Below are 19,623 nucleotides of genomic sequence, written 5' to 3' on the forward strand. Positions count from 1 at the left end.
CCCCCCCAGTACAGTCTCTGTGTAATAACTGTTTAGTTTATTGTTTCCCAGTATTTCTGTGTGATGCAGTACGTTAGACATTATGACATAGCGATGACTAACTTGCTACAGGATCTGTCGATTCTTTTTTGGAAGTTCGAAAGTCATCATCATACCTGTTGAAAATGTAAAGGGACACTCCCTAAAGCTGACACCCTGCTCCAGCATCCTGATATTCTGGTATGAGGATGGTGTAGGCTATCCTCTCCTTGACCTGTATTTTAAACGATATATATATATATCTTATCGTTTCATGATTAGTTTTAAGTGACAATAGTTTGTCTGCACAATCCAGTCATATCCATTATTCAGGATTGCATATACTTAGATGCCCTGCTTGACCACTGGTGGAACAGAATACATTCAATAAGAGCCAAACGCTGGTTGCCTGTTTGTATACGTCACATTTCAACGACTCTTCCGTACAATGTCCTAAAGTAGTAATTATAATAGTATTATTAAATGTATGTCAGATACACACGTGCTTTGTGTCTCACGTTTGCGGCACCATATCGGCTGTGATAAGTTCACCCCTCTCAATTTAAGGGTTACATGCCTTCAGCTCTTGACTAACGCTGACATGCTTTCTAAAACAGGGGTTAATAAGGGCCTCGGGAGAGTTGGTGTGTATTACACGGGCTTGCAGCATTTACTGTAGCTCAGGTACAGATTCTTTATTTTATTTGGTAGATTTGCTGCAGCAGCAGCAGCACCTCACAGTACATAACACGATGCCCTTCAAATAAGGGCATATACTGTGTGTCCCAACACAGACGCCAACGCCATATTGTCAGCACCGCGCCACCTCTGACGGAGAGCTTCAAAGTCCCTGCGTTACGGAACAGCCGTTGCAGGAGGAACAATGGATGCCAACGGCCGGTATATCCGCCTGCAACACAACAGACCCCTGCCGCTTTAGCTCATAGCGCCCATGTCAAGGTTTGCTCATTTGCGCATGCGCAGTCTTAAATGGCAAAATCACTGGTTCGAACTGAGGACCCGGGAGTTCTCTCCTAGTAGGACTGTCGTGACGTAAGGCGAGGGGGCGGGGCGACTTTCAAAACCAAGAGCCAAGATGGCGGAGAGAGGATCGCTGAGGGATCGGACGCGGCTTGAATCTAGGAGGAGCCGGGAAATGAATCACGTTGACGGCCCAGGTACGATTCCTCGGGAGGGGGTATAAAGCGAGCGAGAGGGGGGTTAGAGCCGGAACCGGCGGCAGGTAACGGAGGGGGAATAGATGTAGTGCCGGGCTTCTGTTCATGTGACGTTGCTCTTGACACTTCGCTCCTGCAGGCACTGAACGGGTTAAAGAGAATGCGCGGATTTCTGTAATTTGAAACGTTCTCTGGGTCCCCGGTTCTTTAAAAATACTCCCGCGCGCTCTCCGGACCGTTACCCCAGCACCCCCTTTATCACCACCCCTTTCTCCCCCGTTACCCCTTACCACAACCTCCACCCCCCCCCTTTCACACATACTCTCACATTACCCTATACCGTTCCCCTCGGGTTAACCGGCTGGGGCCGGTAACGGTTGGACACGTGACCCGTTTCGGTCTGACACCTGTATTTCCCGGCTCTCTGTCAGGGGCGTACGCTGCATACCAGAGGGTATGGAGGGTGGACTTGTGGTACAAGGGGGGCCATACCAGGAATATAAATCAACCTAACAGGCCGCCGTATATCCGCTGACATGTGTTCGGCCAGAATTGGCCCCGGAGTTCAGTGTTACCGGGAAATGGCCTGCTGACTGCAGCGAACAGCTGTCACGGAGCCCGGCGCTCCTCTGCAGCCTTTACTCGTCCGTTTGTGGAGCCTTTCCAAAGAGGTTACTGATCACGGTGCCCGCCGAATCCCGCCTATAACCCTTTACTTCATTATAAGGGTGGCGATGAGGAATACACCGCAGGAAACATGGCAGCCGGCCTTGGAGTGATCGGTTAACCCTGTATGAATTCTGTCACCATGTGCATGGCCACTAATCCGTCTCAATAAACATTTGTTATTCTGAAACATCATTGTGGTCTCAAGATGTCTTCTATCGCAGTCGCAGGGACGTCTGCCGTTTGGGTCGGTTCTGTAACAAGAACGCGCTGTTAAGTCGTTAGCTCCCTTATACAGTCCTCGGCGTCCGTGATTAGAAGCCGGCGTCGTCTGATGGGCTCTATGTATCTGGGCTTTTTTTTTTTTTTTTCCCCGTATTCTCTATTTTTGGGTTTGTACTATCTGAGATTACGTGTTCATAGACTTCGTGAAGCAGCATGTCATTTTAGTTGTGTTGCTGATCGTGCCGAGTCTCCTGGTGGAGGTGCCACATCCTACGTGTTAACTTCCAAAACTAATTTTAGCCGCCAGCACTGTGATAACGCTCTCGTCGTGTGCCGGCACCCATACAGGTGTAAGCAGATGCGCAGCGGCATTATACCACGTTTATAAGACGGTTTGGTCTATACATGCCTCAAGCACAATCGTTGGCCCGCCAGATCTAATATGTTTTCATAATTTTTTGGGGCTGCTGCATATTATCCATTTGTATGCATTCTATCTCTGTTATCTCCGATCTACTAGACAAACATCCTTATCATACAGCCTGTAATAAACGGAATGCATCATCCAGCTGCTCTCACTAATGACTACATTAGCATTGCCGTAAAGCGTCATCTCAGTGTGGTGGTTACATGACTATTACATGACTGACAGCAATGGCAGCCTCCACACCTGCAGTTAATGGAAGTTTCTTTGAATAAAAGGAGGTGAAGCCACATTCTTGTTATTGTATGTGGCTTTGCATTTTATGCATTCGTCTTTTCTGTTAAACATAAATGTAATGTTTTTCATTACGTTGGGCCTGTTGCTTTAGGCAATTTTATGCCTAACAAAACTGTTTTTTTCCCCAATGGGACTTCACCTTTAAGTGCCTTTTACTGCCCTTTTGCTCTTTGCATCTGCTTTAAAGGGAAAACCGTATTGAACTTTGCACTGCGGGAATGTTTATCAATGAAGGAGATGCTGATTGGTAAGAAGCGTAATAGATGAAGAATATTCATGAACTCGAAGCCAAAGGAATGCGTTCGCTTGTTATCTCTGCATTATCACAAGGCTGCGTGTTGAGCTTCTATGGCAATGTGCTAAATGTGCCCCGTGCGATGCATAGTTAATGAGACTCGTGTATAATGCAGCGCTAGCTCAGCTGTTTGGGCTGGTGCGCTTGCCGGGGCTGGTGCGCTTGCCGGGATTCCTAGCATGCTTCATAGTTTGCTTGTTGTTTAAAGGTACCAGGAGGAAACCTCATTCCCGTAACCGCATAAACCTTTATAGAGCCGTGGAGTTTCATTTTTTTCTTTGAATGTTTCATCCCATAAAAAGCTTTAAGGCGTGATTCCGAGGCCACCATTTTTGTCCCACATTTTCCTGGGAATTGTCATGTATGATGCAATATTTTAAATTATTATAGCATTATTCCCGGTATTAAGAATGAAATAAAGCGGTGTTTAAGTAAAGAAACCTTAAAATCACCAAATAAGTGTTTCAGCTATAGAAACGGGATCTCACACCGAGAAGTACGTTTATCACATTAAGCGCAATATTTGATCGTTACATATGTGTGCTATATAGCCCCCTTTACATCGATATGTATATTCCCATGGGTGAGCCACTCGTTTAGCGCATTTTATATTTTTAAGAGGGATGACCTTCATCTTTACTGATTTGTGATGACCGCCATTCTCTTTGGATACGTTTGTTACAGCGATATGTCTCTGATAGACAGTTAAAGCGAGCCTGTGCTTCAGAGTCGCCGCGTCGGTTGGCGTGTTACTTATTGTCCGTTATATATGGAGGCAGAAGATCCAGGCCGGCAGGCATTTCCTGACGTGTGGATGGGTATCACCAAATAGCTTTATAGATATGTTCTGTTAATACAAATATATGGAAATCTTCTCGTGCGATATAACACGGTATATTCTGTATGGAAGAGTACCTTAATAAAAAAAAAAAAAAAAAAACAGATTATTATAATTTAATGTGCATGCAAGATTTCTCATTAAGTCGTGTATTTATTTTGAAGTGTTTAGTTTGCCTTTGATTATCTACTTGCAAAGGTCACAACTTGCATCAGCTGTTCCTGGTGTGAGATTTGTCTATTAACTTCATCTTCTAGTTAACTTTTTTTTATGCGATTAACATGGTCGCTAGAAGCTTTATTCTGTTTTAAAGGACTTTCCGCTTTTATACAGCACGTGTTGTTGAAATGGTCGGCTAAATGTCTCCAGAATTACTGTAAATTCTCACCTGTGTATAACATGCTGGTATAACATGCTGGTATAACTTCATTCACTTTTGTAAGAAACAATTAAGTACAGATTAAATAACCGACTAATCTGATCTGTGAGGTTAATCAGTGGCTCAAAGAATCCTTAATCATTGGACAGATAATTTATTGGGTTTAAAATAAAATATTTAAAAATAATCTGTAAACCCTTTTCAGTTGCTTGTAAGTGACAAGATTAGGCCACTGGCATTGATCAGGCAACATCCAGGCACCGGTTGGTAATTGGTTATGTAATAAAAATTAAAAACGTATTTCCGTAAAACCTGGATACCCCCCCCCACTCCATTATGGAGTGATTGTGCAGCATGGAGTGGTCAGGGCTGTCCGCACACTCATGGCCAAAGTTATCCTGCATTTAAGCCCTAAAGCCGCCTACGGCAGCTGAGATGTGTGATTTTTAACAATGCACTCCCTTTTTGGGGACTCGTACTTCGTCATAAAGGTCATAGTTACAGTGCTGTGAAAAAGCATTTGCCCCTTCCCGGTTTTCTCTTTTTTTTTTTTGCATATTTCTCACAGCTAATTTTAATGTTAGACTGAGATAACCGGAGTAAACATACTATGCAGTTTTTAAATGGTGGTTTCATGTATAGAAGGAAAAAGCTATCTGACCCTACCTGGCCCTGCGTGAAAAAGTGATTGGTGGACTTTCCTACGAGCGGCCGGCCTACCGAAATTCCTCCGAGATCGCGTTGAGGGCTCATCTAGGAAGTCACAAAATAACCCAGACTGACACGTAAAGAACTGCAGGCCTCTCTTGCCTCAGTTAAGGTCAGTGTTGACAATTCCACAATAAGAAAGAGGCAAGAATGGCATCTCCTATGAGGTGCAAGGCCAAAGCCGCTGCTGACCAAAAAGAACATTGACTCGTCTCACATTTCCCAAAAAACATCTTGATGACCCCTGAGAGTTTTGGGGTAATCTCTGGGCTGATGAGTCAAAAGTAGCTTTTTTTTGGAAGACATGGGCCCTGTTACATCTGGCATAAAGCTAACATAGCATTCCAGAATCAGAACATCAGATAAACACAGTGCGATGTGTGATGCTCTGGAGCTGCTTTAAGGCCTGGATGATTTTGGTCCCAATTAATGGAATCGGGAATTTTATACCTGAAGGAGGATGTCTGGCCCTCGGTTTGTGACCTAAAGCTCAAAGGGCAGTTGGACAATGATCCGAATCACACTCCATCTGAATGGCTCAAAAGAAACAAAATCAAGGTTTTGGCCTAGTCCTCACTTAAATCCAATTGAGACCCTGTGGCATCACCTTAAAAAGTCAGTTCATGTTAGAAAAACTTTAAATGTGGGTGAATTAAAACAGTTCTGCCTAGAAGAGTTGGCCAAAATTCTTTTTACAGTGATGTAAAAGACTCATTGGCAGTTACAGCAAATGTTTGATTGCCGTTGTTGCTGCTGAGGATGGATACAAAATTGCAAAACCAGGTTTGGGGGACAATGACTTTTTCACATGGGTGATATAGCTTTTACCATCAATAAATGGGGATCATTAAAGAGCCGTGTTTTTGTGTTTACTCACCTTGTATTGTCTAACTAGTTGGATGATCTGAAACATTTAAATAATAAATAAGCAAAAATAGAAGAAATTGGGAAAAATACTTTTTACACAACTGTAGGGAGGAATTTAGTACATGGGTCATGATTTCCCCAGCTTTCCAGTCTGAGTTTCCCACATGCTGATGATATGACTCGGATGCCTTCAATTACGTGTGTGTGTGTGTGTGTATAATTATTTTTTAAGTTGAATAAATGGGATGTAATCATTTCTAGAGAATGGAGACTATTTTTTTTTAGTCAGGATAGTTTATTGGGCTGGAACTAGATTTAACAGGAGAGGTCATCGTTTCTTTAAAGGGACAGTTTAATGTCCCAGGCAGCTTCAACAAACTGCTTTGCATGTTAACGTGCTCGGTGGTTTAATACGCCTTATTCAAAGGTTTAACACAGTAAAAAAAAAAATAAACTTGAAGCAGCCAGTCGGTGGCTGGACAGATCTACTGTTGAAATAAATGGGTTGAAGTAGAGATTTGATTTCAACGTAAGGAACTATCCTTTCCGTAAAGCTCAGTTCAAGGTCAAAGCTAGAATATATGTAGTATGCATATCAAAATGGGGGCAGCGAAGTACATCTGATCATACGGGGAATTGGCTTCCTTCGTTCTATTTAACACTACTGGATGCTTTTCTGGTAGAGTGTAAGCTATGTGGATTGGCTTTATTGTGCCGATGCCCCAAATTTACATAGTCTCCCTTTGTTACCAGCTTTGTGTTCGCCATCTCTTTTGATTTCTTATTGCTACCAGTTTAAAACTGGAGTAACTGAGCGCTGCTCAACTCTGCAAGCCTGGCTCTCACGGCGGCTGCAGGCATCTAGTTCACCCTTCAGCCTTCTCCTTAATCGACTCTTTGAACTCCACGAAGCTGTGTTATTTCCATTCTCTTTACAGGGCTATAGGCTCGTGAAACAGTCCGTTTTATGTTTGCGTGGAAATCTGACTGATAAACATACTCCAGCCTTTCTCCAGTTGACATGGTTGGGTCTATTCACCATGGGGAGAGCAGACAGGAGAATTGTAGTGTTACCTTACCTCGCTATTCATAATGAAGTTTCTCCAGTGTACAGGGCTGAGCTCGCCCTGTATTACACATAATTGAAGTAGTAAACACGGCCGGCCAGGCTCCTCTAGCAGAGGCCTCTTCTGGATGGGCAGAATGGTTCTTCTCTGCTGTCGGAATCTGTTTCTGTGCTTCTTAGTGAAGTAATCTGTATGTTTAAAGAAGAAAATGTGTTTTCTGTGCGAATAAAACTGGTAGATGGCAGATGTGTCCCCGTTCTTCCGGCTTCCCCGGCGGTCTTGGTATCTGTCACGCTGTAGTAGTTACGTTGCCGCTCCTTTTGAAAGCATGTCACATCTCTAGTGCATTTAGCATCACTTATTTATGATGTGTGTTTCTAACCCGGCGCGGCACAAACCAACACACAGGATTATTTCTAGTATCTCACGAGGGGCCTGGATCTCGGCCAGACGATTCATTCAACCATAACCACCTTTGGACAACCGGTCGTCTTGTCTGCTTTACTGCTCAACGCGCTGTAACACAACAAGCCGCGTCTAACCAGAACCCACTGAAATCAGCTGTGTATGATTTACACACAACCCGGGTTACACAGCTCTCTATTACCCCCGACAGCAGCCATTCATCATACCGCCCTTTAAAACAGGCCTGGACTGTGCCTTATTGTAAATAAATAATAAATATATAGGCCGGTAGGCAGGGTTCCTGGAGTCTGTAAGGGTGTTTGCCCTGTAACACTACATTGTATCAGTGCTGCTAATAGTCGCGCATACACTCTGACCGAGGGCTGTTTATTGTGCAGCGCTCTCATACAATTGGACTTTGAAAGCGTTGAGATGCTCTCCGCGTTTTGTGATTCTTCAGTTACCTTTTTATCAATATACAGAATTCCCATGGAAACCAAATGAAAATATTAAATTGAATGCGGATTTATGTACAATTCCATGGATCTGACAACTCTTACCTAGGTGTGAGCATTTTGATACAAGCATTGTTGGTAGAGATTAACACCTTCATTGGTAAAAATTAACCCCATTCATGACCAGTCTTACAAGGTTTATATATAATATATATATAAACGGCAGTTCACTTTATTTTGTCTTTCTAGTCTGCTGTCCTAAATACATTGTGTGTGTTTATATATATAAAAGGTGCTGTACAGAGCTGGTTTGTGCAAGAAAAAAATAACGCAAAAGATTGTCAGGACACAAGGATTCAACGCGATGTTAGAGAAATGGCAAAGAGTGCGAGTTAACCCGGCGCTGCCTGAAATCCGAGGCAATTTCTGGAATGTGGCAATAGGAGTAGTGTTTTCCAAAACATATTCTAAACTTCATACTCTTAACTTTTTCTCAGGTTTATTAGCTGGATTTTCTTCCATAATCCTCCACTGTGGGTAATCTGCTTGCATTTTAATCATCTTACATATTGGAGAACTTTGTACCATAGCCTGATCTGATTACAATCTTCTAGAAGGAGACTGTTTTAAAGGGGCATCCATCACCCATAAAAAGCAGCATGGCCGTCAGAGGCTTCCCATGCGTGTTTCCAGGCTGATGGCGTGTTGGTGATTCCGTTTCACTTTGAACGATACACGTGCTTGAATATAGCGCATCCGATCACATGAACAGTTATCTCCGATGGCATGAACAGGACTATTGGAGTGGAGATAAAAAAAATATCAACGTAAATTGCATTTCTGTAGTAATTCCTCAGACATTACAGCGGAAAATGGAATATACAGTAACTTTCCATAATTCATCTATTTTTTTTATCTACACTGTCCATGTACTATTGAGCTTGTAAATAGTGTGTTGGTGCCTTAAGTGATTTTCTTCTCCCGGTCATGCAGAGAATTCCTTGGCTTTTATGATAAATCAACATCGGAACAAGGAATATTTCCAGGAAACGACAAAGTGCTTTCATGAAACGCAGGAAAAGGTTAAGCCTCCTAGGGATAAAAAGTGCATTCAGCAAATTCCTCTAGGTATTAACTATTTTATTTATTTTTTTGCTTCATTTTTGAGCTCCTTCAGACAACCTTTCCCCTTTTTGCCTCTAATTTAGAGTGTCACAGAAAAAATATTTGGTTATTGGAAGTAGGTAATTAGTCTATAATATGGTGTAGTATTTTGGCACATACAAGAGAGTTTTTTTGTGTTTTTTATTATTATTGTATTCCTTTATGATCTTTTGCTCAGGTCCACCCCTCTAAACACTGGGATGCTTATAGCCTGTCCCCTTACAATCCGGGAAGTTTGTTCAGCTGTGATTTATTCACTCCTTTCATTATTCATTATTAAAGCTTTACGCTGGCAAACGTCTCCCAGTGAAGTGCTGAGCTTGCCATGTATAATGGATAGATCAACTGATGGGGAGACGGAAGAAATCTTAGTGATTTAACTATACATTGCACAGGGCCCGCCAAACTCTTCCTGCAGCAGACGATGGGGTCGTAGCCTCATAACGTATAGTCAGGGAGTTACGAACAGAACTCTTGCAAGCTCTCTCTATAGTGAATAAGCCCCAGAGCCATCTACTTGGCCATCACTAGGCTTGCACCATCGTTGTCAAAGCAGTGGATTAGATATTTGTTTTTATTAAATAACTAAACATCTTGATGACCACAGTTAAGACGAAATCACAGCTTCTATTATTGTGTACTAAATTAGTATACACCCAGCACTACTTAATGACAGATGGCAGTAAGACGATGGGGCATGGGCGCCGTGGGCTCTGTGAGAAAGATGGAGGAGAAAGAGACCCATCTACGTACATTTTTACACTTGTTTACGTGATCTGTCAGGGTGTGCCTCGTACCACATATGGGCAATAATGTTCCCAGTCCTGTTGGACCATTCATGTAATATTGAAGCATTCCTAGGAAGTCCTAGCAGTTATGTCACGGGATCCACACGTGTTCCTAGCACTCGTGGGAGTATATGTATAGGGATCAAAGGAAGCAAGGATTTCTTACACGGCTCTCATCCTCGGAATGTATGAAGAAAGACCAAAGCCAGCGTCACCTGTACCAGCATCACCTGTACCAGCATGTCTTATGTTTATTTCTGGCCAGGTTAAGTCGGTATTTCGTCTATAATTCTGCCGCAGGATTTGGTGGGACTTCCTGAATAAAGTATATAATTCTCGGGTCATGCTAATCTTGTGCGTAGACTGTATGTGAGCCCCAAATCTCGTTGAGATACGAACGTCTCTACGGAACACGTACCGCTGCATATTAATAAGAACATGTTTGTATTGTTTGGCGCTATCATCCCAGGAGGAATATCTGTTCTTTGCTTAGGTAGCTTCATGTTAGTCGGAGGAATCTCTAAAAGCTATGATTAATCTGTTTTTGTGCCGGAGAGTTCATTATTCCAGTCTTCTCAAGAGCTGGAATCCTCTTTGTAAAAGGACACACTTTCCCTTCGGTCGATGGACCTTTTTAATTGTCAATCCCCTTTAAATAGCGCCCCGCATCTATTGAATTAAATTCCACTGCAGGATTTTTGCCTTAATCCCCGTAGGCTCATTAATCCTCCTAATTGTAATACCTTGCTAGTTTTTTGTTCTTGGGCTTCACATGTCATTTCGCTTAGATCCTCTCCTTAAATATATCCGGCAATCTGACTTAAAAACAAAGCTGTGTGGTTTGCTTTCTTGGATGATTAGTTTGTTGTGTTTTGTTTTCGTTTGGTTACTTAAAGTGGAACTGTTGTACGTCTAAAAAATGGAAGGTGTATTAAAATGCCCTCGTGCACACTAGCAGTCATAAAAGGTAAATCAAAAGTTATAAAAGCAGTCCTGTTTTACTGGATGAGCTGCAGCAGAAATAAGCTGCTGAGGACGCCGGTCATGTTGGCCCCGAAGCCTCCCGTGTTCATCATGGTTCCTGTAGAGATGCCGTCCTTCTGTTGTGAGATATATTTCTGGGATTCACTTTACTGGGTATGACGGCTTCTATATGTCGGAAGAGGGGCGCATAAACGTGTGGACAAAAAAATAGCACAATAGTGTAATTAAAACAAAAAGATGAAATAAATGTGTTAAGTGCACTCACAAAAGTGGCTTTGAAAGGAGGCTCACCAGAAAGAACTTTGCTTCTTCTTAAGGTCTGCAATATAGGTGAGAAACCACAAACGGTGCAGTAATTTATTGTGAATGTTTAATAAAGAAAAAGCAGAACAACGTACAGACAGGTTGACATAACGGCTATGTTATGCATATTAAGGATAGGAAGAAGAGACCAGAGAATTAAAAACGTCCGTATCGAGGAATCCGTGGGTTTCTTGCACAAATAAAACTTGATATTGCTTTCTATTATATGCGAGAAAATGTAATTAGCTATTCTATTCAGGACGGTGAGACGATGGATCTTTACTGTCTAACCTGACTTGTGATTTTAGGACTGCTTCGTGGGCCAGTATATAACTCCAGTGACCTTATCAAGCTTTTAAAGGGCCACTCCAGCCATCATATGCGCTTTCATGCATGTTCTAGCTCTGTCCCTTTGCAACTGCATGGGAGAATTCTGCAGAACCCCCCCCAAAAAAAAATACTGGCCCTGTGTATGAAATGCTACGCTATTGGGTGGTGTAGCGTTTGTTCCTATGCGTTCACCATTGGTTTAGCCAATCAGTGGCAAGCATTGTTGGACCACGGCTGTATGTTGTGACAAAGCTGGATGGCGTCCCAGCAGAGGATATCGTTGGTACAATTTTTTCCCGGCGTATAGTGGCAGTACCGTTGGGTTTGCTCTCTTCCCCGGGACAAACACTAAAAAAGATAGAAGGGGTTAAGCTCCACCCCCCCCTTACCCTATAACTGCACGTACCGGCGACCAGCAGTCAGTTCTTTTTTGTCCCGCAGGGACGAGCACTGGGGATTCTGCTCCATTCTTCTGCCTCGGCAGCTTAGATCCGGATCGGCCGGCACACGGGTTGTGTCCGGCGAAAGGGGGTTCCTGCAAGTCCGTTCGCTCCCCGGGTGGGAGCTCGGCTGATCTTTGCAGCACCGCGTTACAGAGTGAATCTGTAGCGGTGATTTGTTTCAAGCAGTGGAGGAGCATGCGCAGTACAGTGGAACGCACGCCCGGGTGGCTATGCGTTCCACTGATGATCCGGCCGTGCTACAGCGCATGCGCGGCTCGGATCATCCGATTTTGGCGCCAAATTCAAAATTGGCTGCCTATTTTATGCTGTGCAAACCTGTCTGACCACAAGAGTGTGTGTCAGGACAGGTTTCCGTGTTGTCTGAACCCCCCACACGGTTTTTGGTGATCTTTTTGATACGCCAAAAAATATGTTAACCTTCATCTCCAGAGAAGGATAAAATGCCTTCGGCTCCTCCCTGAAAGGCTTCATGCATGTCTAAACAGTTGGCTTGCCTTTAATGTACCTCCTCTCCCAAACGGCTCCCAAACAGTCCAGTTCTGAAGGTTCAGAGTCGGAATCCGGTTTTCCTTCGCAAAAACTGGGGAAATTTGTTACAGGAGTAAACCAGATATGGTTGTATCCAGAAGCTAAGAAAAAGGGTTTTCCAATTTTGCCTCACCTAATGGAATTTGCACAGCGTGAGTGGAAACATCCAAGTGATGTGTGCTTGTTTCTAGACACTTTTAAACATATTTTCAAGCTTTAAGATGACATCATGTGGGGAGAGCTTCCTAAGGGTGATGTCCAGATTGCTCAGTTGTCTAAGAAAACTACGTTGCCGATCGGAGAGGTTTCCGGCCTAAAAGATACCATGGACATAGGAGCAGAGACCGCTAATAGAAGAATCTTCCAAGGTCATCAAAGCAAAGCAACATCAGCTGGAGCAGCAGTAGCGAGAGCTCAAGGCTTATGGCTCCAGAAATTGGAAGACCACATTCTGGAGGATGCAGATAAGGATCTTTTTCACAACTTTTGGAGAATTTGAAGCTTTGTAATGAATTCTTGATGTCTAGCCTACATGGAACCGCAGGTATCCCTATTATAGGCAGAGATATTCCACGGCAGCGTGATCCTCACCGTAGGATAGATCTTTCTTTCAGTAACATAAAGATTCCAGATTTTACCCTTAACAGCTAGACAAGATAGGGCAAGACGGTTCTGTCAAAGTGGGAGGTCGCCTTCAGACTACCAGCAACCCATGGATCCGTCAGATTATATCAGAAGGCTACACCATAAAATTTTGCAGGTCTCCATGCAATTGTTTCCTAGTATCCTCTTACCCAGCGTTGAACAAGTATGCAGCGTTTATTATAGCAGCATCTACACTCCTCGAGCAGGGAGTTATAGAAAACGTTTCAAAGATACAGGTTCCTGGTCCCATAGCCGGGGCACTCTTCATCCTGTACCGGATCTGAAGTCCATCAACAAATATATTCCATATCAACACTTCCGTGTGGAAACCATCTCTTCGGTTACTCAAATGATTCAGAGAGAAGATTATGTGGCTTCCCTAGACCTACAGGACGCTTACCTGCAGGTTCCAATAGCAGTAGAGTCAAGGAGATTTCTGAGATTTGCAGTGAAGACAAGCAAAGGTTTCCATCATTTTCGGTTCAAGGCGCTACCCTTTGGCCTATCAATTGCTCCAAGAGTCTTCACCAAGATTCTCACTCCGTTGGCGACAGAACTGAGATTGAGGGGAATAGCTGTGGTTCCATATCTGGACGACTGGCTGATAAAAGCTTCATCCGCTGCACAACTTTTAACAGCTCTTCAAGTGATGATCACTCTTCTCAATGAACACGGCTGGCTTCTGAATGTAGCCAATTCACGCTTAACCCGACCACAGAGATCAGGTTTCTGGGGTTTCAGGTAAACTCAAGATCTCTACGCCTCTATCTTCCAATAGTCAAGGCCATACGCATTCGGCTAAGTGTCGCCGAGCTACAAGCGTATCCTCTCTGCTCTATCAGAAGGGTAATGAGCAGCTTGGGAGTTATGACTTCCACCATGCCGGCGATAGCCTGGGCACAGGCAAGAATGAGGCCTCTGCTATGGCACGTTCTGTCACACTGGTCCGGGACCGACGAGGATCTAGACAAGTACATTCTGATATCTCAGGATGTACTTCAACGACTAGAGTGGTGGAAGGTCAAAAGAAATTTGACAAGCGGACTATCCTTCCAGCCCAAGCAGTGGCTTATAGTTACCATGGACGCATCCCAGACTGGTTGGGGAGCTCATTTCCAATTTCACACAGCACAAGGGAAGTGGTCAGTGCAGGAAGCGAGTCAATCGACAAACTTCAGGGAACTAAATGCCGTCTTCAAGGCTTAAGTACTCTTCAAACCGTGGATATTGAGCATCCCAGTGAAGATTCAATCCGACAACGCCACAACACTAGCCTATATTAACAGACAAGGAGGTATGAGAGTATCCAGTCTCCAAAGTTTATGCACAAAAATCATGCTATGGGCACATGAAAATCTAGAAGCTATCTCGGCGGTCCACATCAGAAGTCAGAACAATGTACTGGCAGAAACAGATGTTCTCAAGCAGATTGGTCCCTTCATCCGCCTATTTTTCAAGGGTTGGTGGCAATAGTAGACCTGCCGGAAGTGGATCTCATGGCGACAAGACTGAATCGGAAAGTCCCTTTTTTTGCCTCTCTATACAGAATGGTTTTCCCTCCTTTTTTTGGATGGTCTGGAGATCAAGTGGGGATTCAACCTGGCATACATCTTTCCTCCGTTGTCTATGATCCCTCGAGTCTTGCTCAAAGTCAAGATGGACAAGGAAAGAGTACTGGCAGTTATCCCGTTCTGGCCAAACCGGAGCTGGTTTTCCCACCTTTGCCAGCTTTCGGTAACATATGGGGTCCTTCCGTTGTCCGCAGACGTTTTCGAGACAAAGGGAATTCCACTCCACATCCTTCAAATGTTCAGATTGACGGCTTGGTTGCTGCAAGGCTGATCATGAAATATCAAGGTATAGACCCAGTTATGACTACTCTCCTCTTGGGGTCAGTAAATCTCTCTACATCAAGATTTTATCTAAGAACCTGGAGGAAATTTCTTGAATGGTGTCAGTCTCAAGGCCTGCAGTCTTCTCCTCCACCCATTCCGGTCATTCTGCGTGTTTTACATGTGGGATTTAAAGCGGGCCTCAAGGTTACAACATTTAAAAGGGCAGATGTCTGCTCTTCGTCATTTTCTGCTACTCAATCTGGCGTCGGATCATTTCATTCGGAGATTTTTTTTTTTTTTTTTTTTTTTAAGGCCATCACGATTAGAGACCTCCTGTTACATCGTTTTTTCCACCGTGAGATCTTACCGTTCTACTCAAGGCTCTATGCTCGACTCCGTTTGAGCTTCTCCGAGAGGTTTCACTTATATTCCTCTCCCTGAAGACAGCATTTTTAGTAGCTGTCACATCGGTACGACGGATTGAGGAACTCCAGGCTCTCTCAGCCTCAAAAGGTTTTTTCTCATCTTTCATCAGGACGACGTACTTATGTATCCGAGGCCGTCATTCCTGCCTAAAGTCTTATCTCAAGCTACTATTAGCCAACCTATAGTCCTGCCAACGTTTTCTCCAAACCCTATGACACCAGAAGAAAGTGACTGGCACTGTCTAGATGTTAAGAGAGCTCTTACCATATACTTGGGGCGTACCGCTTCCATTTCGCTCATCTGCCCATCTGTTCCTTTAGTTCCATGTAAGCTCTTCAGGTCAAGCTGTATCTAAATCTACCCTGGCCAGATGGCTTCCATGCCATCCGGCTGGCATATGACTCCTGTGGTGCGACTATTCCTCCTCCGATTAAGGCTCACTCCACACGATCCTTCTCTGTCTCTTGGGCCTCCAGGTCTTCAGTCTCTCCGGAGAAGATTTGTGAAGCAGCAGCGTTATCCTCATGGAACACTTTCATTAAACATTACAGACTGGACATTTCCTCTGCTTCGGCAGCTGAGTTTGGACGTCAAGTCCTGCACGCTGTTCAGATCTAACTCCCTCCCTTTTTTTGGGGGGATCTTGCTATATCCCAACGGTACTGCCACTATACGCCGGGAAAAACAGTAATTTTACTCACCGTAAATTCTCTTTTCCCAAGTATAGTGGCAGTACAGGTTTCCCTCCCTAATTTCGTTATAAGATAATGTTTTTCCATCCTTTGGTCCTCTTGTTATTAACTGACTGCTGGTCGCCGGTACGTGCAGTTATAGGGTAAGGGGGGGGTGGAGCTTAACCCCTTCTATCTTTTTTAGTGTTTGTCCCGGGGAAGAGAGCAAACCCAACGGTACTGCCACTATACTTGGGAAAAGAGAATTTACGGTGAGTAAAATTACTGTTTTTTTTAATGTGGGTCTAAGGCAAGCGGGCAACTGGGGCCCATTCATTTTGTTGATCTGCTGAAACGACAACTTTTGATCTTTCCAATGATGCAACCCGTTTTTACCTGGCCGGTTGCATTAAGGTTTATCACGCCACCTTATCACCAGGTGTCTGATGGTGTAAGTTTCCTATGAACTTTTACCTGCGGGATTATGTGTATCCTGCTGGCCTGTAAGCTGCACATTAGTTTTACTAGGCAAAGCATGTGGCCGTGCGCTATATACCAGGGCATCTGCAGTAAGAAATAGACCCGGTTCCTCCTATGGATTGCAGTTGAAATGGGAAACGTGTGCCTGGACTGCATCGCCTATAGCTGCAAATCCGCACTCTTCCACATCAGAGGTGAGTTCTGCGCTGCCTCCGAAAACCCAAAGCGTCTGCCTGGCCTGGACCAAATGTTCTCAATCGAGCTGTACGTCGGGAGTATTTTTACCTCTGCTGTACATGTCTGCGTTCATAAGGCTGTGCAATATATATATATATATATATATATATATATATATATATATATATATATATATATATATATATAATTTTCTTGCTGTTCTCAAATCAGCATGTTTGTGTCTAAAGTATTAGTTTAGAAAATGTTACCTTTCAGGAATTACATCTTGTAGATCATTTAGAATTACAGTAACGGCAGACTGGATCCTACGCGGCTGTCCAGTAAGATTAATGATCTGGCGCTTTAGCTTCTTCTTCTTCTTCTTCTTCTTCTTCTTACAATTCCTTGGTGTTTTCCTGATGCTGGAATTGGGTTAGCAGCACTTGCAGGGAAATCACTCTCTTCTACAGCTCCCGGTTATAATCAAATTGACTGTTTGCATATTGCCATAGCGGCGTATCCCCCTCGGAATGCAAAGTCTTCGGTGTAGCCGGGGCTATTTTGGGCTCAACGATAGAAATAGTAATGCTGCTTGTAAGGAGTAGCCCCAGAAGTGCCTGCGATCACCTCAGATCCTGCCCGTAGGAATGCATATTTTTATAAATGGTATTTAGATGGCTGGCTGTATGAACGTATGTTGCATTATTATTATAAAAAAGATTAAGCACTCCGTCCATTCTTTGAAAGGTTTGCAAAAAAGCTTGTCCTAGACGGATGCTGCAGCTTCTGCCGAAGATAAGTGTTTCTTCAATAATAAACATTCGAAGGCAGCAGCATTGTGTAAATTTAAAGGGATTCCATCCCAGCGCCGTCTGTCTTATGCGTTAACGTGCCTCTTGGCTGGAGTTACTTTAAGGAAATCTGAGCCTTAAACTCCAACAAACATTGGAGCCAAACTTGTTTATGGCGTTCATAGTCTGCTGGTCACCATCCACAGCCGTGGCCGGGGTTATGTATTTAAAATAACAGCCTCTTACTGGCTTCAGCTGTAACTGTTTCATCAAGTATACATTGTCCAGGTCTGTAACTCTTTGTGTAACTGTTTACACGTTAAAGTATATCTCTTACTTAAGGCATTTGGAGGTTAGTGTAACAATTTTCCCTTCCCAGGTAGATTTTAGTTTATTAGTTTAATGATAGTCCCCTCTCAATCGGGGAGGAATATATAGTGACTTGTTGCTTATGGGCGCAGGGGCAGCACTTTAAGCCGGCGTCTCCTCCGCTTTCTGAGCAGCATAACTTACTATATCGGTCTCGAGTCCCGCTCACAGACAGAGTTGGCCGCGATACGTTGGCCGTGTTTATTTCAAGGCCGCCTAGTCTATTTATACAGCGATGTGCTGCGGTGTGCTTTGTTTGCGTGTTTGAGGCCGGTTAATGGTTTACGTTGGTGTTCGGAGTGGGAAATTGTGCATCTTTACTTTGTGACACAGCCTCTGAGTGAAATTCTGCCCCGCGCATGTTCGGTAGCACTGCCCGTCATGTGTTATTCCTTATAAACGATATTAAACTTCTCCTCGGCTTTGTGCGGTTTGGCTTCTCAATTCCCACAAGAGCCGAAGGCTTTCCCCGTCAGTGGTGAGATCAGTGTTTATTTTATCCCTGGCGAGGGATGTGTATTACCTGCGGGGTCACGGGCTCTACGTTATTTTACCGGTTACGTTATCCGATTATCGACAGGCGACTGAGCTTTAGCTTGACATACGTGTTGACATAAGAGAACATTGTAACTGGAAACGAGAGGCACCGTGATGCTTGCCGGGGTGTAATATTTGTTAATATTAGATGTCTGCCCGTGTGCGTATGCCGCCTTCTTCTGATGTCTTCTACTATTGTTCTAGATGAAGACCACGTGGAAGAGATCCAGCTTAACGGTGATGCCGAAGTCGTGGACAAGCCCCGTCCGATCCAGATAGTCCTCGCTCACGAGGATGACCATAACTTTGAGCTGGATGAGAAGGCCCTGGAGAGCATTTTGATGCAGGAGCACATACGTGATCTGAATGTTGTAGTTGTTTCTGTGGCTGGCGCTTTTCGGAAAGGCAAATCTTTTCTGCTTGATTTCATGCTGCGATTCATGTATAGCCAGGTAAGCGTGACTTTTATTTCCTTCTGTCTTGGTCACAGCTATGAATGAAGTAGTGATGTTGATCGGCTGTCTTCATGGATTCTACGGCTTCTCTGCATATTGAAGTTTGCCCTTAGAGTTCTCTTTTTAACAAATCTTCCGGGCTTCACGCAAACCATTTGTAGACTCTGGGCATGCATACTTCTTAAATATGTAGAGTGGCCTAATGTGGCTTCTTCAAAAGAAACCAGATGGCCCCCCAAAGTTTTGAGAAGTCGGCTTGTGTTTTAGAAGATCGCTTCATTCATTGGCACCTGGCCTCGGCTGATTGGCTAAGACATAATGTGACGTCGTAGATGCGCGTCCGCAACATCTACAAACGTACTGGCGCTTTAAGCGTTATGTATATTCTCTATCAGCTTTTCACCTTCCGCTCTATACACAAGGTGTTAACCCTTTCAGTGCCAACCCTGTATGTGGGGGGGCTGCCATCTTCCCAGCACCAGACACCCCGACCCTTGCAGAAAACCTTTATCTGTACAACTTAGGTTACAGATGATAGCGCTTACAGCTAGATCTGCTGGCTTGAGCCATGGTGATCAGCAGTATAATAAAACAAGGTAAAAGTCAACCGCAAACCCAATCCCTGCTTCTAGGCAGCAGCTTGTCTATGAATCGTTGGCTTTCTATCATGGTAGGCTACGGTTGACTAGCAGGCAGGAACAAATGGCTTCTAACAGTTAAAGCCGTCAAAAGCAGATACACCAGAGGGGCAAAAGGTTTAACCTAAGTTTGTTTGTTTAGCAATTGTGGAGATATAAAAATGTTTTGTTTTTTAAATGTTGTTACCATTATATGATGCACACTCTGAATAGCTT

General features: G+C 43.9%; 1 protein-coding gene across 2 annotated transcripts in view; it reads left to right on the top strand.

The window, feature by feature from the left end:
* The first annotated feature begins 1,064 nt into the window (after positions 1 to 1,064).
* ATL2 (atlastin GTPase 2) overlaps positions 1,065 to 19,623 on the top strand; it is a 32,830-nt gene continuing 14,271 nt past the window's right edge. For both annotated transcript variants that reach the window (XM_053460628.1, XM_053460627.1), the window contains exons 1-2: positions 1,065 to 1,196; positions 18,519 to 18,766. In XM_053460628.1, coding sequence (XP_053316603.1) covers positions 1,115 to 1,196; positions 18,519 to 18,766 — 330 coding nt within the window. In that variant the 5' untranslated portion in view covers positions 1,065 to 1,114. The remainder of the gene's footprint in view (positions 1,197 to 18,518; positions 18,767 to 19,623) is intronic.

This window comes from Spea bombifrons, chromosome 3 (genome assembly GCF_027358695.1).
Source record: "Spea bombifrons isolate aSpeBom1 chromosome 3, aSpeBom1.2.pri, whole genome shotgun sequence".
In the NCBI taxonomy this organism is placed as follows: domain Eukaryota; kingdom Metazoa; phylum Chordata; class Amphibia; order Anura; family Pelobatidae; genus Spea; species Spea bombifrons.